General features: G+C 38.8%; 1 protein-coding gene across 2 annotated transcripts in view; it reads right to left on the reverse strand.

Moving 5' to 3' along the window:
- The window catches only part of HDAC8 (histone deacetylase 8), a 240,213-nt gene that overhangs the window by 131,872 nt on the left and 80,529 nt on the right, over positions 1-27,812 (reverse strand). For both annotated transcript variants that reach the window (XM_085008426.1, XM_021080459.1), the window contains exons 8-9: positions 11,871-12,043; positions 9,297-9,391 (exon numbers count right to left, since the gene is read on the reverse strand). In XM_085008426.1, the coding sequence (XP_084864552.1) occupies positions 9,297-9,391; positions 11,871-12,043 (268 nt within the window). The remainder of the gene's footprint in view (positions 1-9,296; positions 9,392-11,870; positions 12,044-27,812) is intronic.

Here is a 27,812-nt window from a genome sequence, read left to right on the forward strand (position 1 = left end):
AAGACAAAGACAAAAAAAAAAAAATCCAGTTTCCATTAAGAATGGCCTTGATGAAGCATTAAAGATTATCACATATTTCTCTTTTTTTTTTTTCCGTCTTTTTAGGGCTGCACCCGTGGCACATGAAAGTTACCAGGCCAGGGGGCGAATCGGAGCTGCAGCTGCTGGCCTGTGCCATAGCCGCAGCCACACCAGATTCAAGCTGCATCTGTGACCTACACCACAGCTCATGGCAATGCCAGATCCTTTAACCCACTGAGCAGGACCAGGGACTGAACCCACATCCTAATGGATACTAGTTGGGTCCGTTATCACTGAGTCATGATGGGAACTCCAAGATTATCAAATATCAATATCAAGATCTTGGATATAATATTCTGTGTGACAAAATAGGAGGTATGCAAAAAGCACTTCTTTTATAAACTATACTATGGTGGTTGTCTTGAGGAAAAGCACATCTGTGATTAAGTTGTGACTTAACTAGCCACTTTTCATGCAATACCATTTTTGCTTGAAAGAACAACTGATGGAGGAGTTCCCGTCGTGAATTGGTGGTTAACAAATCCGACTAGGAACCATGAGGTTGCAGGTTCGATCCCTGGCCTTGCTCAGTGGGTTAAGGATCTGGCGTTGCCATGAGCTGTGGTGCAGGTTGCAGATGTGGCTCAGATCCTGCATTGCTGTGGCTCTAGTGTAGGCCGGTGGCTATAGCTCCGAATGGACCCCTAGCCTGGGAACCATGAGAGCAGTCCAAGAAATGGCAAAAAGACAAAAAAAAAAAAAACAAAAAGTGACTGATGTCCCATTCATCGAGTAATTAAAAAATAAATAAATAAATAAACACACCAAAAGGAAAAAAAAAAGTGGAGAAAAAAAAAGAACAACTGATGGAAAACCCATGATTAAAATACTTGGATGTCAGTGGATATTTTCTCAGAAATGAAGTGAGCTTATCACTTTAGGTTAAACAATTGACATTATTTGTTGCCAATGATTATATATATATATATATATATATATATATATATATATATATATATATATATTTCTTTGGGGAGGGGGCATCTGCAGCATGTGGAAGTTCCTGGGTCAGGGATTGAACATGCACCATAGTAGTGACCCAAGCTGCGGCAGTGACAATGCCGTATCCTTAACCTGCTGCACCATAAGAGAACTCCCAATAATATATATGTTTTTGAATGAAAATCAGAATTTTGAAAAATTTCATCCTGCCACTATAAGCCTGACAGCTTCGTAAAACTTAAGGTTTGTTCCAATGTGATCAGCATTCATATCAGTTAATGTGATTTTCTGATACTGCATACAATGTTTCAACATTTGTAATAATTGCATAACTTAATGAACTGATATTTTCCAAATAATCAATATGTAAAAGATGGGTCAAATATCCTTTCAAAGTACAAGATGACCAATGAATTTTAATGTAATAGTACATAAAAAATTCACTGATATGTTTTCAGATTCCACACAGCATTAACTTTTAAGAAACTACCACCTGTAGGGAGTATCCTAGTGGCCTGCTGGTTAAGGATTTGATGATGTCACTGTTGTGGCTCAGGTCACTGCTGTGCTGCTGATTGAATCCCTGGTCCAGGAACTGTCACACGCCATGGGTGCAGGGGGCAAAAAAAAAAAAAAAAAAAGAAAGAAAGAAAAGAAAGAAACTACCTTGTGTAGAGTTTTTGCATAATATCAAAGAAGGATATCCATAATCACCTGTAAAGGTTATTAAAATCCCCTTCCCTTTTCCATCTATAGATCTATGTGAAGCTGGATTTTCTTCATATACTTTATTTATTTTTTATTTATTTTATTTTGTTGCTTTTTTTAGGGCTGCATATGCAGCATATGGAAGTTCCTAGGCTAGGGGTCGAATCAGAGCTGCAGCTGCGATCTACAGCATAGCTCATGGCAACACCAGATCCTTAACCCCCTGGGTGAGGCCAGGGATTGAACCTGCATCCTTACGGATACTAGTTGGGTTCTTAACCCACTGAGCCACAACAGGAACTCCTCTTCATATAATTAAACAAAAATATCAAGGGGGATGTGCTTGGGCTGTGGGATGGAAATCCTGTGAAATCAGATTGTTATGATCATTATACAACTACAGATGTGATAAATTCATTTGAGTAATTAAAAAATACAAATAAAAAAATAAATAAAATTGAATAGCTTAGAAAAAAAATATATCAAAACACACGTAGAGGTAGGTATGAGAAGTCAGCCATCATCTATTAAGCCAGATGCTATAGAGATGTGCAAAAATGTATAGTACTACTATTCTTCTTATGGAATTTCTTTTTGTCTTAGAAAATGAAGTTATTTTTAAAATCACAACATGTTACTTGTATAACATATACTGGAATTCTTATTTAAAATTTTATTTTATTTTATTTTATTTTATTTATTTTATTTTTTTGCCATGCCCACAGCATGCGGAGGTTCCCAGTCCAGGGATTGAACTTGTGCCACAGCAGTGCTCTGAGCCATAGCAGTGACAATGCCAGATCCTTAACTCACTGAGCCACCAGGGAGCTCCCTATTAGTCTTATTTTAAATGAATTAATATTTAAAAATTTTAAATGTAAAATTGATGGTTTAAAGGAGATAACAGTGTATCATGGGGTTTATAACATATGCAAAAGTAAAATATGTGATTTCAATAGCACATGAAAGAAAATGGGAGAAATGGAAGAGTACTGTCACAAGGATGCTACATTACACCTGAAGTAGTGTAGTGCTACTTGAAGGTAAACTTTAAGAAGTTAAAAATGCATACTGTAAACCTCAGAGCAACCACAAAAAGATTAAAATAAAGAGTTATAGTTAATGAGCAAATAAAGAAGATAAGTGGAATCCTAAAAAATTAATTTAATTCAAAAGAAGGCAGGAAAATAGAAAGTAACAAATAAACAACAGATGGGACAAATAGAATACAAATAGGAATATGCGCTTAAATCTGAACATATTTAAATATAAGTGGTCTAGTCACCCCAACTAAAAGGCAGAGATTGTCAGACTGGACAAAACAATAATGACCCAACTATACGCTGTCTACAAGAAATCCAATGTAAATATGAAGACATAAAAGGTTAAAAGTAAAAAGACAGAAAAAGATATACCACACAATAAATCATAAGGAAGCAGATATGACAATATCATAATCAAAGTAGACATTAGAATCAGGAATATTACTAGACACCAAAAGGGATATTTCACAATAACAAAGGAGTCAATTCTTCAAGAAGATATACAAACCTAAGTGTCTATATATCTAATAACAAAGCTTCAAAAATAAAGCCAAAGCTGACACAACTAAAAGGAAAAATAAATCCAAAATCATGGTTGAGATTTCAACTCTCTCTGTGATTAACAGAACAAGAAGACAAAAAAAGCAATAGGAATATAGAAGACATAACACTCTCAACCAACCTTACTTAATTGGTAATGATAGAAAATGCTATCCAGTAACAGCAAAATACACATTCTTTACAAATTGCATGATACATATACCAAGATAGATCATATGCTGGACAATAAAACAAATATCTGTAAACATAAAAGGACTAAAAATATGAAGTATATTCTCTGAATACAAAATTATATTCAAATTAATATAAATAGAAAAATATCTGCAAAGTCCTCAAATATTTAGAAATTAATTTTTTAAAACCCACACTTATAAATAACCCATCAGTCAAAAAAGAATGCTAGAAACCATTTTAAACTAAATGAAAATGAAGAGAATATACCAAAATTTGTGGGATGCAGTTAAAACAGTGCTTAGATACAAATTTCCAGCACAAAATACTTATATTAAAAAAGAAGAAAGAATTGAAATCAATGAACTAAGTTTCTATCATAAGAAACTAGAAAAAGAACTAACAATCAATACAAAGTAAGTAGAAGGAAGGACGTAACAAAGATATGAGTAGAAATAATGAAATAGAAAAGAAAAAAATAAAGTCAATGAAAACTAAAAGCTGGTTCTTTGAAAAAAAATATAGTTCACTAAATCTGATAAACCCCACACTAAAATGATCAAGAAAAAAGAAATTAGCAATACTAGGAACGAAAAGGGATATCACTATAGCTCCTGCAGATTAAAACAATAATAAGGGAAAATTAAGGAGGGAACAAGAAAATTCCTTGAAGACAAATCAACATGGAAACAAGAAGAAATAGAAAATAGAAAATCTGAATAGCCATATAATGATTAAATAAATAGGATTCATAATTTAAAACCTTCCCACAAAGAAAACTCCAGGCTCAAATGTTTCCACTGTTAAATTCTATCAAACATTTAAGTAAGACATAGTATCAATTTTACATAAACTCTTTTTGGAAAACAGAGGATTTGAGGCTACCTCCCAAGTCATTTTATAAGATCAGATATCAAAACCAGACAAAGACATTACAAGAAAAAAAAAAAACAACAGATCAACATCCCTCATCAACAGAGATACAAAAATCCTTGACAAATTTTCAACAAACTGAATCCAGCAACATATAAAAAGGATAATATACCATGACCAAGTAGGGTTTTATCCTGGGAATGCTAGGTTAGTTTAACATTAAAATAGCAACAATTAATGCAATTAACTGTATTAACAGACTAAGAGGACACCATTTGATCATTTCAATAGGTGAAGAAAAAGCATTTGACAAAATTCAACACTCATTTGTGAGAAAACTTCTCAGTAATAGAAGAGAACTTCCTCAACCTAATAAAGGACATTAAAAAACAAACCAAAAAACCCTTACAGCTAACCTCACACTTCACAGTGAAAGATTAAGTGCTTTCTCCCAATGATGGGGGGTAAGACAAAGATGTTCATTCTCAACACTTCTATTCAGCATTGCATTGGAGGTCACAATCAGTGTAATAAAGCAAGAAAAAGAAATAAAAGGCATGAAGATTGTACAGGAATAAGTAAAACTCTCTTTATTCACAGATGACATGTTTGTATACATGGAACATGCTAAGGAATCTACAAAAATGCTATTAGATCTAATGTTTAGCAATGATACATTATTCAAGATAAATATAAAAATCAATTGTATTTATATTTCTATATTCTAGCAACAAACAATTGGAAATTGAAATTAATATCATTTATAACAATATCAAAGTTAAGGAATACTTAGGGATAAATATAACAAAATTCATATAAGACTTGTTCACTGAAAAGTATAAATTAAAATTTGAAATTAAAGACTTGGGTAAATGGAAAGATAAAGCAAATTCATGTATTGAAAGAGTAAATATTGTTAAGATATTACGTCTCCCCAAATCAGTCTATGGATTCAGTGCAATCCATAGACTGCATAGACTGTAGTGTAAGACTGTTTTACATTAACATACACTTGTACATAAATCAACTTAATTCTTTTCAGTGGCTACATACATTCCCTTATATGAATGAGGCATAACTTATCTAAACAGTCCATTAAAAGGAGTATAGTTAAAAATTTTTTGTTCACTAAATTTTGTGCATAGACCTACTTTATGATTCAGATATGTACACATATATACCTGATATCTCTGTGTGTGTGTGTATGAATACATGATATAACTGTTTTACTCTATCCTATATCATATGATCCAAATAGCATTATTGGATCACACAACATTTATATATAAGCCCATAAGCCTTATTACATGGAGTGGGTGATCTGCTGAACTAGCCATGTCCTAATCTTTTTATGGGACTCCATGTCACTTTTGGGCTTTCCCTGTGGTAGAGATACCTGGGTCAGTCATATAGGTTAAGTTCCATTTCTCTCAGCTTTCCCAGCTGGGCCCAACTCTTCTTCTAGCTAGGATTGCCTCCTTATTCCATGCCTGGTTGGCCAACCTAGCTCCCCAGTTCCTAGGCTGGAACTAACTCCTTGATCAATGGCTTTATGCATGACTGGTTTTGTATCTCATGAGGGTTATGACTGAAATATCGTCGCTAATCACTTTCAACACTTGCCTTCCTAACTCTTTTCTTCTCATCGGCGATCTAGTGTTTGCCCATGAATATATCTGTTTCCTACAGCTGGGATACCTGGTACTTCTTGCAAAGAATGAGTAGTTGCTACTGGGATTAAATTATTTCCAGAGAAAGGCTAGACTATGCTTCCAATTCTTCCATCTTAAAAATACAAGTTTACCAGTGTGAATGTTGAGACACTTATTATTCAAATGCTCATAGATTCAACTGCTTATTCAATGAATGAACACCAACTTTTGATGAGCACTGAAGGGGAATGCAGATGACCAAATGAATGCTACAGATGTGAGTGTTACAGCAGTGTCTCTGAACCTCTTAACAGGTTTGCCTTTCTCATCGCTCTCCCTTTTGCAGTCTATCTTCCATGTTCTGCCAAGTGAGCTTTGTAAAAACCAAAGCTCATCTGCTTTCACAGAAAGTGTAAGCTCTTCAGTGCAGCATTCAAGGCACTTCATAATCTGGCTCCAATTTCCATTCACACCTTAATCCTACCCCACCCCTCAAAAAACCCTATGTTCCACAACTATGCCAAACTTCTCCCTGGTCTCATGAGGGACCAGGTCCCTTTCAGTCTCTATTCCTTCTGCCCAGAATGCCTCTCCTCTTCACCTGGCAAACTCCCAATCAACCTCCAACATGCAGTTTAAAGCCTTGGTGAAACATTTCCTCTATGCTCCTCATCTGTCCGGGGTTTGAGCACATTTGAGTGCCTTTAGTAGATGAGGAGATTTTTGAGGGCACTGGGTTTATCTTGTATCTTTTTATCCTTGAATCCAGGTCTGAATAGGGCCTGGCAAGTAGTAGGGGCCTGGTGAATATTTGACAAATGAATGAAGGAACAAATGAATGTGAAGGAAGAGCTCAAAGGCCTTGGTCTATTTAGGTGAGGGATTTTTAAAGGCATGGGGCTTTAAGCTGGCTTGAGGAAGACAGCAGAGAGGTGGAGAAAGGACATCTGGGGGAGGAGGATTATTATCCTAGGAGACAGAAGAACAAAGGCCCAAGACCGAGAGGGAAGACAGTGAGAGGGTTAGCCAGCAGACTGTGGCTGCCTGCTGCACTGTCCTGACCTTTTCACCGATTAGATTTCTCAATTACATTTTCAGCTCGTGGAAGGCAGGGTATTTTGTACACTCCTTTGTATCCCCTTTATATTTGATGTGCATCTCCATAACCATTGTTCCTACAGTCTTGTGGTTCTTATTCTGCCCTGTAATATAATTATTTGTGTATCTACATATCTCCCCCGTGCTTATATCCCCCTTTATCCCAGGCTGCTTGAGGTAGGAGATGAGGTTTTAGTGTGTTTCTATCTTCCAAGATACCTAGCATAGTGCCTGGCACACAATGGGTGCTCAGTAAATTTTTTTTGAGCTACCATTTGTTGATCTGATTACAGAGGACCGCAAGGATATTTGTGTGCAACTGTGTATTGTGGCACAAAACTTATATATGTCTTTACACTGTGTGGGCTATTTTTGGCAGTTTTCATTAAAATGTTATCTTATTGTACCTGGAAGACTGTCATTTCAATTTTCTTCTTTGTTCCCTCTTGGATGACTCACATCCCTTATACCAGAAGGATATGACAGAAGGGATTCGAAAAGGGTTTGGACAAATTTATGAATGACAAAGTCATAAATGTCTGGGTATAAGAAGTTGTTAGGAGCATACAAAGGGGAAGAAGAAAACTTCCATTTCAACAATGCCTATTGTGTGCCAAGAACTGTGTGTTAGGCATTTGACATACATTATATCTCATTTAAGCTGGCAGAATATATCAGTATAAAGACAGGACATGTCTATCTAGAAGACCAAGTCCACATCTAGCTGGGCACAATGCTTCTCTGGGTACCAGAGACGATATTCATCTTTATTAAAGTGTTATCACCCTTTTAAGATAGATGAAACCTACAGATTTACATTGTTTCCTATAAACAGAACATTCACTCTCAATTCAAGCTTCTACAGCTTAAAACTATTTTTTTTGACACAACTTGATCAGTTCTTAAAGTCTCAGTGCTTTAAATTACAATGCAATCTGAGATATTCCCACAGCAATAACAGCGATTACATTTGTTCACAAACGTAATTTGTCCGCTTACCTTTATAGTTCATAAAGCTTCCAAATACTGAATAAAGGTAAGTCAAGTCAAGAAAAGAGACTTCTATTAACCCTGACACTCGCAAATTGTCTCAAATTATAGTGTACCTTCTATTTGTATTCTAGACATATTGAGTGGTTTTTCTGAGATATATATTATACCTCATCTGTGGTTGGAAGAAAATTGGAAGGAAATTAGTTTAAGTTGTTTCTAATTTTTTAAAAATAATAGTAACTTGAAAAAGCATAATTCTCCCAAGTGTACAGCTTCTGCATCTAACAGAAATCAATATGTTATAACCCAAATACCATCTTGACTCCTTGGGAAATGGCTTGAGAAGGTGGGGCTGCAAGCACTGATTCATTACAGTAAGTCACACAGTCTGAGGCCTGCAGCTACACATCCTATTCTGTGATAACATGCTTCCTGCCAGGTGTCAGGGTGGGTGGGAAGAGAAGGTGTACCCCCTTTAGAGAAGGGATCAACAGCACACTCAGAGGTCTCAGAGAACTTTCTATTACACCTTTTTTGAGAAAACTAGAACACACATCTTTGCCTTGGAAAATGTAAAGACCATCTCACATGACTAAAGAAAATGGGAAAATGGCAAAGGTTCAAATGACATGTTTCACATTTTGAATGGTCCCGCCCCAACTTCTGCGTGCCACTAATCACCGGAGAAATGCCAGACCTGTCTTGGTGGTGCTCGTGTGTTTTTTGAATTTTACATTAGTCAGAGAAAACCGAGAGACCAGGACTACCACCAAAGAATATAGGTGTGACATATCACCTACAGGGACTTTTTAAAGATAGAGGCGAACCCAGCTTCTCCATTTAAAAAACGGCCCCTTCTTTTTTGAGGGCTAGGGGATGAAAATATGCACATATTCCAAAGACTTCTTTGTGTGAACAGGTGACCCCTTCCCACAGTCTCTGTAATTAATTGAGAAATTAAAGTTGGTTGGCCTTTGAGATCTCTTGCAAAAAAAGGCAGAAGGTCTTGGATATTTTGGAACAAGAGTCCACTATTCTGCCAAGACAGTGTGTTATTGTTATTGGAGTGTCTCTCAACAAAACGGTATTGAGTGGTGAGGACATGATTTTGATTAGGTGGAATGACTCAGCTCTTCCCCTTAAAGAAGAGAGGACTTGTCAGAGCCTTACTTACCTCATGATCTGGGATCTCAGAGGATAGTGTTTTCCCTAGGATGACCCCGGTCAAGTATGTCCAGCATCGAGCCGTGTTGGCAAGGTTATAGCCTCCTGTCTCCATCAAGAATTGTGAAGTTAGGAAAGAATAGTCACAAAACAGCAGGAGAGGGAAGGGGGGTAAGGAAGGAGAGAAAACTGTTTTAATAAAAGGGCTAAAAAGACAATTCCAGCTTGCAGAATTTCACCTAAACATCCTTTCATGATATTTTTGAACCACTTAGTAGGCAGACTTTAGTGGACCAGTCAGACCATGCACAGTGTGGAATTGGGAAGTCCAAGGCCTTCACAGATTAAAGAGGCCCTCATCTCTGAACGATATGCACCTTAGGACTCCAAGCTCCTCAATTCCACCAAGAGTCACTGGTAAGATTGAGATCCCTGGAACCTGGATCTTTTGAGGAGTCCTACTCAAAGTGAAGGTTTCTATGATGAATTTTGCAACAAGTCTATATAAAAATGACTGCTGGATGTGATTCATAAGTTAAAGCTATTGGCAGATATAATCCTGGAATCCTCCAGGAAAGAGAAAAGGAAAATCCTGATAGAATGATACTTCCTTTTAATATCAGCATTCCACAAAATGCAGGGCCTAGTGGCAGAGATCAAAGGGAATGAGATGAAGAAGAGACTGTTGATTGACACTCTGACCCACCTCGACAGGTCCTGTCACAGTCACCCAGGAGCCATATTATACTGGCTAATAATCAGAATATTTTTGTGCTGAATAGATGTGTTCTGCCATGCAAGCATTAGAACATTGGCCTTTAGCTAAATTCCAAGAGTGTAAGGATAAAATGGAACAACTTCCTAACCTTGGTGCAGCCTGAGGGAAATAGAATCTGGTCTATTTTAGGTAGGGTGACTCTATCATTTATCATCCACAATGATACACTTTTAAGAGTAAAAAGAGACAGTATTAATAATTACACTGGAAAAACATGTATAAATTGAGACAGATGGCTACCCTCTTCTTAAGCCTTTCAACTCCTTGAAAGGTCATGGATGTTTGAGGCTTCTGGGATGCGTCTTTTAGGCCTCAATGGGGTCCACTGAAGCTTAGGGACGTGGCCATCACTGCTAATTGTCCATGTGTTATTGGGGGGTGAGAATTTAAGTGAAATAGTACAGGTATTACTTTGAACACTCCTGGCATGGAAAATATGAATTTACAAGATTGACTTATTGACTATGACGCTTTGACTTCAAAAAGAATCACATAGGTTTTAAGTAACAAGCTCTCTCTGGGGCATATACAGTATGATTTAATTTGCAAAAATTCCATTTGTGCACAGGTATTTTTCAGGAATACACATATTGCATAGGAAGAGATACATGTTCAGAAGCCAAAACTTGGGGCTAAGAAAGCAAAGAGGCTTTGAAAATGCTAAGTAAAGCCTGCAGAAGTTGAATTCACACAGACATATGTTGTAGAAAGGGCTTTTTCTCTTTCCCCCTAGGTATACCTGTATCATAATCACTGTCATTAGTGCCACCAAGGAAAGTAATATGCCACGTGGTACTTTTTCCTGAGTTGAAGTTAATACATTTCTTGCCACCTTTTCATAAAAGGCTGTCTCTTGTAAGCACCTTTAATTTTGATCCCTTTAGGGTTTGAGGCTGCCAAAGGACCAGGCTTGTGTATTTGTGTTGAATGCTCACACATTTTTATGAGGCCTTGGCACAATCTCCTCTAATTTGGTTTTTAATAACAGGTTGACAAACAACAAACTATTAGCTGTTCCCTAACACATACATTTTAAGCTCAATCTGCTTGACCATGTTATTTTAACACACCAATCCATTTATCTAATGGAATAAAGATTGTGCCAGACAGACAGAAGATTTTAAGCAAGGCATCTTCAAAGGCAGTTGAGGTTGTGAAAGGTTCCTTTCACAAATGTGTAAATGCTTCTATTGAATGACCCAGCTTTCTGTTGGTTAAGTAATACAACACATCAGTATGCACTGAAGGCAAGAATGCCCAAGATCTCTCATTTTTGCTGTATTGTAACAAATCTATGCTTTTTTAGTGGGGAAGAAGTTGTTCTTGAAATTAGCTTAGATATTCCATTAATTCATGTGTTTACTACTTATACTACTACTACTTACTACTTATATGTGAGTAGGGTTAGAATTTTAGTGGTATGTTTCCAAATGATAATGATTAGAACTGGGAATCAAAGACTATATATTGAGAGGATGGAGCAAAGTCCACTGGGGTTAACATCCTCTATTCTTAATAAGATCTGATGTCACCTTTAAGCAAAGTGCCTTTGCTTCGGGAATGGAAACTTAAAGACTTCAGAGAGTGCCAAGGGGTCAATGCACATGCCAGGTTGAGGAGGAGAAGTATGTCAGGGTACTTCTTTATGCTGAACTGTGAAGGTGGCAGAGTTCATCGACTCAGGTTTCTGGACCACAGTCAAGTTGGTATTATTCAATCTAAGAAAGCCAAGTTTTCCTCAGTGTCAATGGACAAAATGTGGAGGAAGGTCAACAAATTCTTCTGGTGACCTTCCTTTGTACTCACCTCCTCCCAAAATGAGTGTTGCCAATTGCCACTGAAGGATGTACTTAAGACACTTGCCAATTCCCACTGGAGTCATGTTAAAGGAACACATGGGATCCCCAGCTATTGTATCAGCTCCCAGCTGTAAGACCACTGCTTTGGGATTAAAGGCTATGTACACCTCCTTTAGTACACTGTAGAAAAGAAAAAGGAGACAAAATGTCAGAAATAGATAGGCCAGTTTGGTCTTGGGGTAGTTGTGAGGTGGTTGGAGGTTTAGTTGAATCAGCAAATAGTGAAGGGAAAAAAGCCTAACTTGTTAGACTCATCAAACTTTCCACCTAAAAAGAGTAAATCAAATTAGAAATGATGTAAATTATATCCAATAAACATGACTGACCAAAAGTATTTCCCCCACCTCCAACCTCAATGAGGACTGAATTTGCTGTTCTGTTTTAGAACTCAGACTTCCTTTAAATATTCATATTAACTTAACTTCAACAGCCATAGGACATGGCATACACATTTACTCCATTTTATAATCTGTGAAAATAGGACAGATACACTGAACGGTTATTAAGGATGGTTTCTGATAATTTAGGATTGTCGACATACTTGGAGTTTATCGTCTAGTTATCAATGAGGGCTGGTGAAGAGAATTACATGTTTTGAGAGAATAGATGTTATCAGCTTACTTTTTATTAGGCTAAAGGACTTCTGCGTTATGAAATGTACCCCCCCCCCACTTGCATGTAACTAGGGGAATATAGGGAAAAGAACTGTAACAACTGATCCAAAAGTATAAATCTGAAAGTACTCTAAGGAACAAATTGTAGTGGGTGATAATGAGCATAATGTTAGGTAGAATCACTCAATGCTATCAAATCAACCTAACAACCTTTTTTTTTTTTTTTTTTGACAGTTGGAAGCCTTACAGATGAAAAGGAAGTTGTCACTGTGACAGATGACCTTAGTCAGGCTTCCAGCATTATCATTAATTGAGTGCTGACAATGTCCAGAATGCATTCCTGGGAATTATAAGGTCCCTGCTCTCAAGGGGCTTACAATCTAGCTCCTAGACAAAACATACACCAGTCCTCCAGGGCTTGAGTAACTCTTACAGAGACATATAAACAAGTGCAAATTAACATACTTCAGAGTTGAGAAAATGCAGAGTCAAAAAGTGATCAAAAATGTTGGGGTTAATGACCCCTTCACAATCAACATGTCAAATTATGCCCATGTGGCAAAAACAGAAAAATTCCAGATCCTTCTGAAACTGCAAAGAAGAATGAGGGATATGAAATGCCATCCTCCCAAAATCATATGTAACAAGCATATTGGAACTATTGAACAGTGCTCAGTTGCAGAGGTATTCTTTGACTCAAAAGACTGTTTTGTTTTGATTACTCATGTATGGAGACAAATACTGAATGACTGTGGAGATTATAAGAATATTATAAAATTTATGATATATTATCCTTAATACGGGAATACTGGGGCCTGTCCTCTCTTTCATGTGCTTATCTCCTGGGTGCAGAGGGAAGATAAGCTACCTGAATAGCTAGCCAACATTTATTGAGCAGCTATATGTACAGAGCACCCCATTAGCTGCTGCTGGGAAACACAGAGGAAGGCATGATTTCTGTTTTAAAAGGGTTTATAGCTTAATGGGGGAGGGAGAGGCAAGCAAGACTAATGGTTTTTTCATTCATTCTTTCGCTTACTTTCCACACATTTACTGAGTGCCCTCTGTGTGCCACCTGTAACTGTAGTGGGTGCTGCAGGGAAAAAAAAAAAGATGAATATGGCACAGCTCTTATCTTCATGCAGATCAGAACAGAGGGGAAGACTCAGACTATATCTATAAATAATTAAAACACAATGACAAATGAAGTATCAGTGAAGGAACAGAGGAGGGAGTAATCAAGTTTTCCAAAGGATGTCAGAAAAGGCTCTATAGAGTAACTTTTGACAGGCCTTAAAAGATGAGAAGAACCACAATGAGCCACTGATCAAAATGGCTAAAATGAAAAATAATGAAAATATCAGTTGCTAGTGAGGATGTGGAAAAACTAGATCACACATGCCCTTCAGGTGGGAAAGGTCAAAACTAAAAAGGAACTTGCCATACAATCCAGAATTTGCACTCTTGGGCATTTATTCCAGAGAATTAAGACTTATTTTCATGTTGGAATTTGTATTAGATATTCATAGAAGTTTTATTTGTACAAAAGAAATTGGAAACAATTCAGATATACTTCGACAAGTGAATTATCAAACAAACTGTAGTTCATCCATACCACTGAAATACTGTTAATCGATAAAGAGAAATAGGAATTTCCTGGTGGCTCAGTGGGTTAAGGATCCAGTGTTATCACTGCAGTGGGTTGGGTTGCTGCTGTGCCGTGGGTTCAGTCCCTGGCCTGGGAGATTTCACATGCTGCAGGTGTGGCCAAAAATGAAAAAAAAAAAATAAATAATAAAAGAAATAAACTCCTGATACATACAAAAACTTTCATGGATCTCAAGGGAATGATGTTGGGTAATAAGGCCAATTGCAAATCTGTACTGCATGATTCCACTTATATACTATTTGTGAAACATCGATTAGAGATATGGAGAACAGATTAGTGGTCGCCAAGGCTTAGGGATGAGTGTGGCTATAAAAGGGTTGCATGAGGAGTTCTCTGGTGGGGCAGTGGGTTGGGGATCTGGTGTTGTCATTGCTGTGGCTTGGGTCACTGCTGTGGTGCTGTGGGTACAGCACCCCCCCCCCATCCCCAAAAAAAGGTAGCATGAGAGAGCCTTGTGGTAATGGTACAGTTTTTTTTTTTTTTTTGGTCTTTTTGCCTTTTCTAGGGCTGCTCCTGCGGCATATGGAGGTTCCCAGGCTAGGGGTCTAATTGGAGTTGTTAGGGGTCTAATTGGAGCTGTAGCTGCCGGCCTATGCCAGAGCCACAGCAATGCGGGATCCAAGCCGTGTCTGCAACCCACACCACGGCTCATGGCAACGCCAGATCCTTAACCCACTGAGCAAGGCCAGGGATCAAACCCGCAACCTCATGGTTCCTAGTCAGATTCGTTAACCACTGCGCCATGATGGGAGCTCCAGTACAGTTCTTAATTGTACTGCTGTTTGTGGTTATGCAAACCTACACATGTGATAAAAATCCCAGAGCTACACACACACACACACACACACACACTTGAGCGCATGTATAACTGGTGAAGACTGAATAAGCTCTATAGATTGTGCCAATGTCAACTTCTTGGTTTTGATGTTGCACAATAATTGTGCAGGATGGCGATATTAGACGAGGCTGGAACAAGAGTACATGGAACTTCCTTGTACATTTGGCTACAACTTCCTGTGAATCTATGATTATCTCAAAATAAAAAGTTAAAAAAAAAGATTAGGAGACATTTACATGCATTTGGGGTAAAGGTAGGGGAACTGGAAGCAGGGAAGGTTGTGGGGTTTATGGATAAGGGACTAGGTTTAGAGAAGGAACCTCACACACAAGATCATGAAGGCTTGAAACAGGGAGTGGTAGAAGTGAAGCTAGTAAAGTAAAGGTGGATTAGAACACAAAGGGCCAGATGGGCCAGTCAGGCTAATGAGTTTGGACTTTTACTTAAAGGACATGAAATGTCTCTAAATCATAGCAACATTTTCTTAGGTCAACCTCTCAAGGCAATAGAAATAAAAGCAAAAATAAACCAATGGGACCTAATCAAACTTACAAACTTTTGCACAGCAAAGGAAGCCATAAACAAAATGAAAAGATGACCTATGGACTGGGAGAATATATTTGCAAATGTGAGACCTACGAAGGCTTAATTTCCAAAATATACACACAACTCACAACTCAACAACAACAAAAGACAAACAAGCTGATCAAAAAATGGGCAGAAGACCTAAATAGACATTTCTCCAAAGACATATGGCCATTACATGGCCAATAGGCACGTGAAAAGATGCTTAACCTCACTAATTATTTAGAAATGTAAATCAAAACTACAATAAGGTATCACCTCACACTGTTCAGAATGGCCATCACCAAAAAGTCTGCAGGAGTCCTCTTGTGGCTCAGTGGGTTAAGGATCCAGTTTACTGCAGGGGCTCAGGTTGCTGCTATGGTGCAGGGTCAATCCTGGCCTGGGAACTTATGCATACTGCGGATGTGGCCAAAAAAAAAAAAAGACGAAAAAGTCTACAAATAACAAATGCTGGAGAGGGTGTGAAGAAAAGGGAAACTTTCTATACTGCTGCGGGGAATGTAAATTGGTGCAGACACTATGAAAAACAGTATGGAGGTTCCTTAAAAACCAAATCTAGAACTACCATATGATCCAGAAATCCCACTCCTGGGCATATAACCAGAGAAAATTCTAATTCCAAAAGATACATGCACCCCAATGTTTATAGCAGCACTATTTACAATAGCAAAGACACGGAAGCAACCTAAATGCCCACTGACAGAGGAATGGATAAAGAAGATGTGGTATATATATACAATGGAATACTGCTCAGCCATTAAAAGTGAAATAATGCCATTTGCAGCAACATAGATGGATCTAGCAATTAATTATCATACCAAGTGAAGTCAGACAGATACAAATACCATATGATACCACTTATATGTGGAATCTAAAATATGACACAAATGGACTTATTTATAGAACAGAAACAGACTCAAAGACATAGAAAACAAACTTATAGATACCAAAGGGAAAGGGAGTGAGGGAGGGATAAATTATGAGTTTAGGATTAGCAGATACAAACTACTGTATATAATATAGATTTAAAAAAAAAGGTCCTACTGGGAACTATATTCAATATCTTGTAATAAATAATAGAAAAGAATATAAAAATCATATATATATATACATATATATATATATATCTATATCTGAATCACTTTGCTGTATATCAGAAACTAAAACAATATTGTAAATCAACTATACTTCAAAAAAAGGATTCATGGAGTTCCTGTCATGACTCAGCAGAAATGAATCTGACTAGTATCCATGAGGATGCAGGTTGGATCTCTGGCCTTGCTCAGTGGGTTAAAGATCTGGCATTGCTATTAACTGTGTTGTAGGCCAGCAGCTGCAGCTCTGACTCGACCCCTAGCCTGGGACCTTCCATATGCTGTGGGTGCGGCCCTTAAAAAAAAAGAATTCATTAAAGGATATGAAATATCTCAAATGTGTGTGTGTGTGTGTGCATGTGCATGCATGCTGAAATTTACATTTTGAAAAGATCCACTGGCTATAGCATACAATACAGTGAAGGTTAGCAAGGGGTTTTGCAACCATCCAGGCCAGTAGCAGTAGGGTCAGGAGGAAGACATACTGACACACAAGAAAGGCATATACATACAACAGTCATGAGGGTTTAGTACTAGGAGAGAGGAAAGGAGAAAGGAAGGCAGGTGTTTCTGGGAGAGTTGTTTTAATGATAGCCAGGAAGGGAAAAATGAGTCCTCAGGGAGTTCTGACAGGCAGAGGGCTCTGGTTGGGCAGAGAAAAGGTTAATTAGAAGCTTGAAATAGGTAGGGTATTTTGTATACCATGTAAAAGCCACTGGAAGTGAGGACGGCTTACCTCACATGAGAGGGCTACATGGTGGACACTCAAACTGAAAACTGAAAGTTTTCACTTGGTTTGATGCTCAAACGGAAGACACTGGGGGAGTATGAGATCAGTACGGATGGTGCTGAAAACTGATGCTTAGGGACTCAGACTTTTGCTGTTGCTTGTATGGCCAAAGAGAGAGAGTCTGGAGGTAGAGGGGTTTGCCAAAAGGGGCTTGAAGAATTATAAGCACAGGAGCAACAGGAAGCAAAGCGAGGTAAATTTGGAAAAAATTGATAGGGTGGGGTGAGAGATGGGTAGGGTCAAGGGAGAAAACGCAGTGCCCATTTCTCCAGAATTTATGGGGAATGTGGGGAGAGAAATTGATATATTCCTTTTCCTATTGCTACTTCCAAATCGAGTCTTCCTCCCTGTCATCAATCTCTCCTCTTTTGAGGTCTATGTCATTTGCTTATATTATGCAAATGCTCTCAAAGTTCTTATATAAAGACCTACATTGTACTCTTTTCAGCTTCCTTGACAATAATAGCACCTGGCTCACAGTTTTTCTTTCTTTTTTCTTGTCATTCTCAGCAGTTCAATATTCATTCACTCACTCAAATCTTTTTTTTGTTTGTTTGTTTTTGTCTTTTTGTCTCTTTAGGGCCACACAGCTGAGGCATATGGAGGTTCCCCAGGCTAGGGCTCAAATCGGAGCTGTAGCTGCTGGCCTACACCACAGCCACAGCAACTCGGGATCTGAGCCTCGTCTGCGACCTATACCACAGCTCATGGCAATGCTGTATCCTCAACCCACTGAGCGAGGCCAGGGATCAAACTGACGTCCTCATGGATGCTAGTTGAGTTTGTTAACCATTGAGCCACGACGTGAACTCCCAAATCTTTTTTTATTTTTACTTTTTTATTGAAATATAGTTGATTCACAATGTTGTGTTAATTTTTGCTGTACAGCAAAGTGATTCAGTTATACATATACATTCTTTTTTATATTCTTCCCATTATGGTTTATCACAGGATATTGAACATAGTTCCCTGTGCTATACAGTAGGGATCTGTTTATTTTTATTTATTTATTTTTTGGCAGCACCTTTGACATGCAAAAGTTCCTGGGCCAGGGATTGAACCCAAGCCACTGCAGTGACCATGTTGAATCCTTAACTGCTAAGCCACCAGGGATACTTCAATTTTTTTTTATTGAAGTATAGTTTTATCGAAGTATAGTTTTTTATTGAAGTACAGATTTACAATGTTGTGTTAATTTTTGTTGTACGGCAAAGCGATTCAGTTCTACATATATATACATTCTATACTCACTCAAGTCTTGATTAAAGCACCTACTCCTCCCTATGCAGAGTACTAGAGATATAGAAACAAGTAAGACTCCCAGAGTTTATGGTCCAGTGAGGGAAAAAGACAGGGAAACAAATAACTACGATAAATTCTATAACACTTATTCATTCATTCAAGAAACGTTAATAGCACTAGGTTGGGCAATAAGTTAACTGCATTGAACCCGCCCTTTCCCCTGTGACCTGCCTAATTCTCTGATATGACAGTTTTCTTCACCTTTTGAGCAATAGTGATGTTCTCCCTGCACTCTGCTTATTCCTGGGCACAGCCATGCTTTGGAGCCTGATAAGGAAGCACTTGGAATTATTCCACTTCTAAGACCCTGAACTCTGAACTATTCTTCTGTGTACAATTTTCTATCCTTCCATGTTTCCTTTGCTGAATTTGCTCATTATAACTCCTGTATCTGAGTCTTTCTCCTATTTTCAATGTCCACCAGCCTATCTTTTGACCTCATGCGTTCACTACTTGTTTTGGAGAATATGGTTAGTCATTTCAAACATACTTAATTCCCTAACACGTTTGTCATTTTTTGCCTTGTCAATCCTTAAGCTCTTGGATAAAGCATACTGTCAGAAATTTCTGCTCTGTTCTGCTGAAAGAAGCTGAGATATCAAACCAATTTTTTTTTCTTCTACAGTTATATTACAACTTCAATTTAACAAATCCCACAAACATTTATTGAGTGATTAATATATGCCAGTCTCTGTGTGGCCTGGCAATCCTTTGCTTCACTTCCAACTTGTAAACAACTACATTTCTTGTAGCATCTAGTCTAGTTAAAAAAACATAGAATGAGTACATTCTTTTTTTTTTTTTTTAGGGCTGCACCCACAGCATATGGAAGTTCCCAGGCCAGGGGTCAAATCGGAGCTGTAGCCGCTGGCCACAGCTACAGCCACAGCAATGCTGGATCCAACCGTGTCTGCGACCTATGCCACAGCTCATGGCAATGCTGGATCCTTAACTCACTGAGCGAGGCAGGGATCGAACCCATGTCCTCATGGATTCTAGTTGGGTTCGTTGACCACTGAGCCTTGAAGGGAACTATTCACCATTCATAGGTTGTGGATGGACATTTGGGTTATTTCTATACTTCAGGGCTAAAATGAAAAATGCTGCTATGGATACTTGTGTATGAGTTTCTGTGTGGACACGTTTTCGTTTCTCTAACATACATAGGAGTAGAACTGCTGAGTCATAGGGTAACTCTATGTTTAACCTCTTCAGCAAACTGCCAGACTCTTTTTCACAGGGGCTGCACCATTTTACATCCCCCTCAACAATGTATAATATATGAGGGTTCTGATTCTTCTTACACATCTTCACCAATACATGTTATTTTCTCTCTCTCTGTTTGTTTGTTTGTTTTTTGGCTTTTTAGGGCCGAACTCATGGCATATGGAGATTCCCAGACCTGGGGTCGAATCAGAGCTACAGCTGCCGGCCTACGCCACAGCCACAGCAACAAGGGATCCGAGCCACATCTGCAACCTACACCACAGCTTGCAGCAATGCCAGATCCTAACCCACTGAGCGAGCCCAGGGATGGAACCCGCAACCTCATGGTTCCTAGTCAGATTCGTTTCTGCTGGGAACTCCCCCTTTTTTTTTTAAATAGCCATCCCAGTGGGTATAAAGTGGTATCCCATTTGCATTTTGCTAATGACTAATGATGTTGAGTATATTTTTATGTGCTTTTTGGCCATTTGTATATTTTCTTTAGAATAATGTCTATGTAAGTCCTTTGCCCATTTTTCTTTTTTTTTTGGTCTTTTTGTCCTTTTTAGGGCTGCTCTCGCAGCATATGGAGGTTCCCAGGCTAGGGGTCTAATTGGAGCTGTAGCTGCTGGCCTACGCGACAGCCGCAGCGCCAGAGCCAAGCCGCGTCTGCGACTTACACCACAGCTCACGGCAACGCCGGATCCTTAACCCACTGAGCAAGGCCAGGGATCGAACCTGCAACCTCATGGTTCCTAGTTGGATTCGTTTCTGCTGCACTATGATGGGAACTCCTGCCCATTTTTGAATTGAGTCATTTGTCCTTTTAACATTGATTTGTAAGTGTTTATATATTATGAATACAAGTCTATCTGATGCCTGATTTGCAAATATTTTCTCCCATTCTATGCGTTGTCTTTCACTTTCTTGATAGTGTCCTTTGAAACACAAAAGTTTAAAATTTTTTGCCACATCCGTGGCATACAGAAGTTCCCAGGCCAGGGACTGAACCTGCACCTCAGCAGCAACCTGAGCCACTACAGTGATAATGCTGAATCCTTAACCCACTGAGCCACAAGAGAATTCCAACAAAAGTTCTAAATTTTGATGAAATCCAATTTTTCTCTATTTATTCTGTTGCTTGTGCTTTGGGTGTTATTTTTAAGAGAGCATTGTCTAATTCAAGGTCATCAACATTTACATCTGTGTTTTCTTCTAAGCATTTTATAGTTTTAGCTCACATTTAGACTGATTAGGCTATTTGGACTTAATTTTTGTACATGGTGTGAGGTATGGGTCCAAATCTACTTTTTTGGCATGAGATCCAGTTGTCCCCTCACCATTTATTGAAAAGACCATTCTTCCCCTATTGAATTGTCTTGGCATTCTGGGTAAAATCAATTGACTGCGCATATTTCTGGACCCTGAACTCTATTCCATTGCTCTATGTGTCTAGCCACATTGCCTGTACCACACAGTCTTGACTATAGTAGCTTTGTAGCAAGTTTTAAAGTTTGGAAGTGCAGTAAGTGTAGTAAGTTTTAAAATTGGGAAGTTTTAAAGTTGGGAAGTGCTCCAATCTTGTTCTTCCTTTTCAAGGTTGTTTTGGCTATTTCAGGTTGAATTTCCATATAAGTTTTAGGATCAGCTTGTCAATTTCTATAAAAGTCTGCTACGAATTACAGGTCCATTTTGACCATGCTGAACTTATCATCTTACCTCTTCTTCTATTTCTTGTCTCTGCTAATGATACACCATCCTTTCTGTGTTCAAAACTCTGGGGCTCTTTGTGACCCCTCCCTTTTCTCACTCCTCTTCAGTTATAAGATTTGCATCAATCTCTCTCCCATTCCCTCCTCTCCACTCTCATGGCAGCACTCTAATCTAGCCCTTATGACCTCCTTTGTGGATTACACCAATAGATTCCTAAGTAATTTCTCTGGCTCAAGTCTCTTCTCTAATCCATCTCTCTCTCTTTCTCTCCCCCTCCCTCCCCCTCCATCTTCTTCTTCCTCACACGCACAGCCATCAGATTAATTTTCCTTAGGGATGGTTTTGATCAAGTCATTTTTTACTCAAAAACATTCACTATCCCTCCATTGTCTTTAGGTAGTGCTTAGAATCCTTAGACTATGATTCAAAGTCCTTCATGATACTCCAGCCTACCTTTTAAACCTTATTTTCCAGTAGCTCCTTAACCCATATTACTCTGTAGGCAAACTGAACTGTTCAGGGTTCATCTCACTCACTTTGCATTTTCTTACAAGTTTACTTTTTGTCATGCACTTCCTTGTGCATGAAAGTCATCTTTCTACATTTTGACATCATATCTATTCTTCAAAGACTAGCTCAAATTTCTTCTTGACAGGAGTTCCCGTCATGGCGCAGCAGAAACGAATCCAACTAGGAACCATGAGGTTGCGGGTTCAATCTCTGGCCTCGCTCAGTGGGTTGGGGATCTGGCATTGCCGTAAGCTGTGGTGTAGGTCGCAGACGCGGCTTGGATCTGGTGTTGCTGTGGCTGTGGTGTAGGCTGGCATCAACAGATCCAATTGGACCACTAGCCTGGGAACCTCCATGTGCCATGGGTGTGGCCCTCAAAAGACAAAAGACAAAAAAAAAATAATAATAGTGGCAAACATTTATTGAGTACTTTATTCAAAACAGAGCACTGTTCTATGCACTTTATCTATATTAGCTCATTTGACTCATGACAATTTATAAAATAAGTATTATCATTAATCCTATTTTACAGATGGGGAAACAGCAGCACAGAAAAGTTAATAAATCTGTACAAGATCATACAGCTATTAAGTGTCAGAGCTAGCTTTTGAACCCAGGCTGCCTGGCACCAGTCCATGTTCTAAACCACTACAATATACCTGCTTCTATGACTTACTGTGCATCAGATGCTTGTGCCAGCCACTTCACATGTTATTCTGTATAACAGCAATAGCAGGTGAAGCATTTTTATTTTTTGAGTGTTAATCCTCCTGAGCAACCTCTAATTATATTATTTCCTCATTCTAAAACCTTCAGCAGTTCCCCAAATGCTTATAGAACATGGCACAAATTTTCATTGCTGAGAATTCCAGCTTCTGCACAATGTGATTCCTACCTACTTTTCCAATCTTCTTTGTAAACTGTCCCTCTCACGCACTTCACAGTCCAGCCAAACTAAACCACTACTGTTCTCTGTATACAGCTCAGCCTTTTCTGACTTTGATCTTGCTGTACCCTCTGCATAGAACATTTTCCTATGTAATCTCATATATTTAAACTTGACCCAGATTTTACAAACATATACACGTTTACACACTTTGTAAAGATATAGTAATTAGCTACGCTTTAGAACCCAGGTCAAATGTTACTTCCTCAATTAAGCCTTTTTCTGATTTTGTCCCTTTGAGTGCTCACCGTGTTTTATTTCTTATGGTTCTTATAATTTTCCATATTTTATTTTATTCAAATATGTTTGAATATGAATGTATATGTATAACTCTGTGTATCTATAATTGTAAAATTTCCACCAGCTTCCCTGAGGACAGACTCGATAATTTATACATAAGAGGCATTCAATAAATAGTTATTAAAAGAATAAATGAATGAAATATCATTCCAGATTGCTTTGAGGAGTTTTTCTAACCACTGTAACAGTACTATTTGCTACATCAAAAATCACTAATTTTGGAGTTCCCGTCGTGGCGCAGTGGTTAACGAATCCGACTAGGAACCATGAGGTTGCAGGTTCGGTCCCTGCCCTTGCTCAGTGGGTTAACGATCCGGCGTTGCCGTGAGCTGTGGTGTAGGTTGCAGACGCAGCTCGGATCCTGCGTTGCTGTGGCTCTGGCATAGGCTGGCGGCCACAGCTCCGATTAGACCCCTAGCCTGGGAACCTCCATATGCCGCGGGAGCGGCCCAAGAAATAGCAAAAAGACAAAAAAAAAAAAAAATCACTAATTTTAGCTTTTGGGAAAGTATAAAATTGCTTACCCAGAAAGGCGGGGGAAGACAGGCATGTCATTATACTACAATAGTAACTTCCCTATAAACACATAAGATGCTCATTTGAAATGAAGTTTTCTTGATGAGAGACTGGATCCCTCAGTATTGAGCAGTCTGCTTTTCAGACAAGCCTATGCAAATGAGGAAGAGAGGGTGTGGTCAGTTCTTTGGGGAAGGTGATTGGTGCCTGAGGTGTATTAAAGCCAGGGGTAATGACATCAATGACATATTTAGATAAAAGGAAAAGCCCAAGAACCAACTTGTAGTGTTATCCCCTTTCCTTTTATTCCATCAGGGTAGACCACAGCTTCTCTGGGGTGCCCTTGCAATCATTCACTGGTGCCACTTTATCTCCAGTACCTGGGGCAGAACCTGGTTTTATTTTGCTTATTTGTTTGTAAATACTTAAAGTTCTAAAAGATTTCTCTCAGGGCAACAGGATGCCAGAGTGATGGTGTGACAGTTACCCTTAATCAATCCTGATGGTAGGTCTGGTGACCCAAACTTGCCCCTCTAACCAGATCTCTGATGGGGACACGTTCCCAGCTGGTTCTATCTCCCGACTTTCTCATTTACAAACCAGCCTAGATCAGCCTTATCATCTTTATGTTTTCTAACAAGCATACTCAGCACCCTCTAGAGACTTTGTCAACAGAGATTAAAGAAATGAGGAACTCTAAGTTGAAAAACCTAGAAGGGCAGGAGGCAGAGGGAGAGCAGATAGAAATATTTGCTACTAATGCTGTAAGCTCCCAAAGTCAACCTGAGAAAAGTTAATGCCGGCAGCAAAACCTTTCCCATGATAAACATTTCAAATCTATTGCATTGGATGGGATTCAGGGGTGGGGGTTGCATTCAGGACCCAAAGTTTCCCTAATGAGTCCCAAATGGGAGCTCTTCAACTTTTCACAGGTATTGGTTTCTCTAAATACCCTCAATCCTATCTCATCTCAGGTACTGCTGACTCATTCTGCAAATACTCAATCTGCCAGGGGATGCACATATGGTAAATGCCTCAGTGATTCCTGAACATCTATTACAAATGGTTCGGGGATACAGGGAGCTGGGGTGGAGATCCCCCTGTTGTGAGAATGATGTGTCATTTTGTTTGGGGCCATGGGTGCCTCTTAGGTGTATCCCGAAGACATTTAATTTCCTATAAATGTTTCTTTCTGCTTTTAGCATCAGAAAAGCTATACCGATTCTTTTAACATCCTTAATATAAAACAAAACAAAAATCCCAAAGCCAAAAAATAAAAACAAACAAACCTCAAACCCCTAAACCCCCAACCTTCCCAAACAAACAACCTTACGTGGCTTTTGCTTTTTTAATTTCCAAGACACAGTTTCTTAATGTTTTACCGGGGCATCTTTTCTCTTAACTCTGAGTCCATTATAGAGAAACACAGATTCTAATTGGCATCTCTTCCTAACATGCCCTGTAGTAAGTAATTCCACTCATCAATTATATGTCACCTTGGCAACAAAAAGGGCTGCACACTATTTTTAGTTTATTATTACTTATCTCTTTACCTCTTTGAAGCAAACCATTCTCATTCACAGGGGAAAGTGAGTCATCCAGAATTAAAGGGCCTTAGCATCGCATAGAGTGAATTGTCAGAGCTAGAATTAGAACACTAATTCTAATTCAAATCTAGTGTTCCTGACTAAACGCCAGTGCTCTTTGGCTCTCTTCATTCTGAAAGGCCCAAGGCCCTAGGAAGCAGAGTGTATTTTATTTGGGCAAGGGGTAGGGTGGGTGGAGAGGGAGGCTGGTTTGGAGAGCTAAGCCAAAAACAGACAAAACAAAACAAAATAAAACCCAAACCCTCAAAATGGAAGAGGGCTTAAAGAATACAAATAAAGCTGTATTAATGTCTCTTTACGTGACCCTGGGGTAGGTCATTTCATTGCTCTGTAACCACCAGGACCACTCATAGAGTGCAGATTGCATTCTGCTCTGCATCATATTTTTCAGGCATATGTCTCATCCAACCCCTTTGCAGCCTCCCCGGCATGGAGTTCAAAGTTGGAGCCAGTCCTTGCAAGAGTCACTTGGGGTCAAAGTTGGAGCCAGTCCTTGCAAGAGTCACTTAGACAAATCACCTCACTTCTCTGAACCTTGGTTTCCTTTTCTGTTAAAACAAAAACATCCTCTCCCTCACAGGGTTATTATGACGATTAAATGATAGAACCTTTGCAAAAGTCTTCCCGGCACTGGGTACCAGGTGTTCAACACTCCCTAGTGTTGAATGAATGAATGAATGAATGAATGGCTTTAAGTCAGGCCCTTAGAATGCTTTGTTAATTCCTCCAGCCCACTAGGATACTGTTGAGTTCAGCACAACACACTGTAGCAGTGACTTCCCGACTAGTACTCTAATGTTCCCCGAAGGCAGAGAGAAATTTCATAGTGTCACCGCTAGGTTATACCTGTTCTGGGAATATAGTAATTCCTTTTCCAGTGCTGCCAATCTATTACCTTTCACCAAACACAAAATTCACTTTAAGAAGGGGAAGAAATACAAGTGCCTTTCTGTTAGATAGAAGTTGGGAGAATATATTACTAAAATTGAAACCGACTTCTCTGATTTCTTAGGCAAAAAATCAGATTGGAAGCCAAACAGCTATTTGGCCTTTGTAGACCCTGGAGAGTAATGCCCTTGGGGGAAAAGGGAGAGTTGGAGGCATTCCAAACTGTAGTTACAACATTTTGTGTGTGTATTTACTACTTGTGCTTATGCTCTCAGCACTGAGTTTTTTTTCTCTGAGCCTTGAAGAATTCACAGTTTACCTGGAGCACAGTTTAATACATATGGGTGGAAATACAGGCGTATATCTCTGTTTCTCATTTCCTAATCATATTTTCTACCCTCCCTATATACTTGATACTTCTTCTTTTTCAATTCACTTGCTCTGATTTTCAAACATAGGTAGACAATAATGATTTGTTAACAATAAACATGCCTCAGACCTTCCCTCACCCTTCTTTACCCAAGAGGGCCTCCCTAAGATTCAAAGCCAAAATCCTGCCATATAGTTAGCACCTGGTGCAGCTCATCAAAATATAATATCCTTTCCCAGATGATTGGAAATCTCGGCAATGCCGTCACACAATGAGGTGTGCAAGAAAAGAGTTTGGGGATTGACTTTCATCATTAACTTGATATTGCATGGTTTTTGTGGGACTTAAAAAGAAATGCATTTTTATTACTTTTAAGTATTGCACATAGAGTGACTCCAACTCATCATATTTTAGCAGTTATTTTTTCTGGGGCAGGATGTATTTTAAACATGCCTATGTTGGAGTGTCTGGTGGATCATTTAGGATCAGTGTCCTGTTGCTTGATGAAATCCAGATCACGCCAATGAAATCCAGATGGGGAAACTGGGTCTCTGGCAATGGCTGCCAGATCTTCTCCATATGAAATCTCTCTAGTCTGTATGCAAATTTAAAACTCCATATCCTGGAAATCCCAGACCAATCAAGTGGCGCTCCGCTTCTTAGTTACTGGACTAAACACGGGGAAGCGATTCATTCTTCCCTGAGGAAATAAGCATGTCTTACATACATCTATCTTGGCACAAAAAGGGCTGGCTAAGCAAATTAATAGTGTAAACAGGATTGCACTGGGGAATGTTTGTCCTACTTAAGAGAATAAACTTTTTATGCACTTTGTGCACATCCACTTACATACAAATAATTGATATGCTAATTACAAATGATTCTTAAAGCCCTTTCCCTGAGGTATTGTACGATGTTGTTAGTCTTGTTTGAATTAC

This window comes from Sus scrofa, chromosome X, assembly GCF_054392235.1.
Source record: "Sus scrofa isolate SSC_HxYL_T2T_F1_AM1 chromosome X, Sscrofa_HxYL_maternal_Yorkshire_Landrace_v2.0, whole genome shotgun sequence".
NCBI classification, from domain to species: Eukaryota; Metazoa; Chordata; class Mammalia; order Artiodactyla; family Suidae; genus Sus; species Sus scrofa.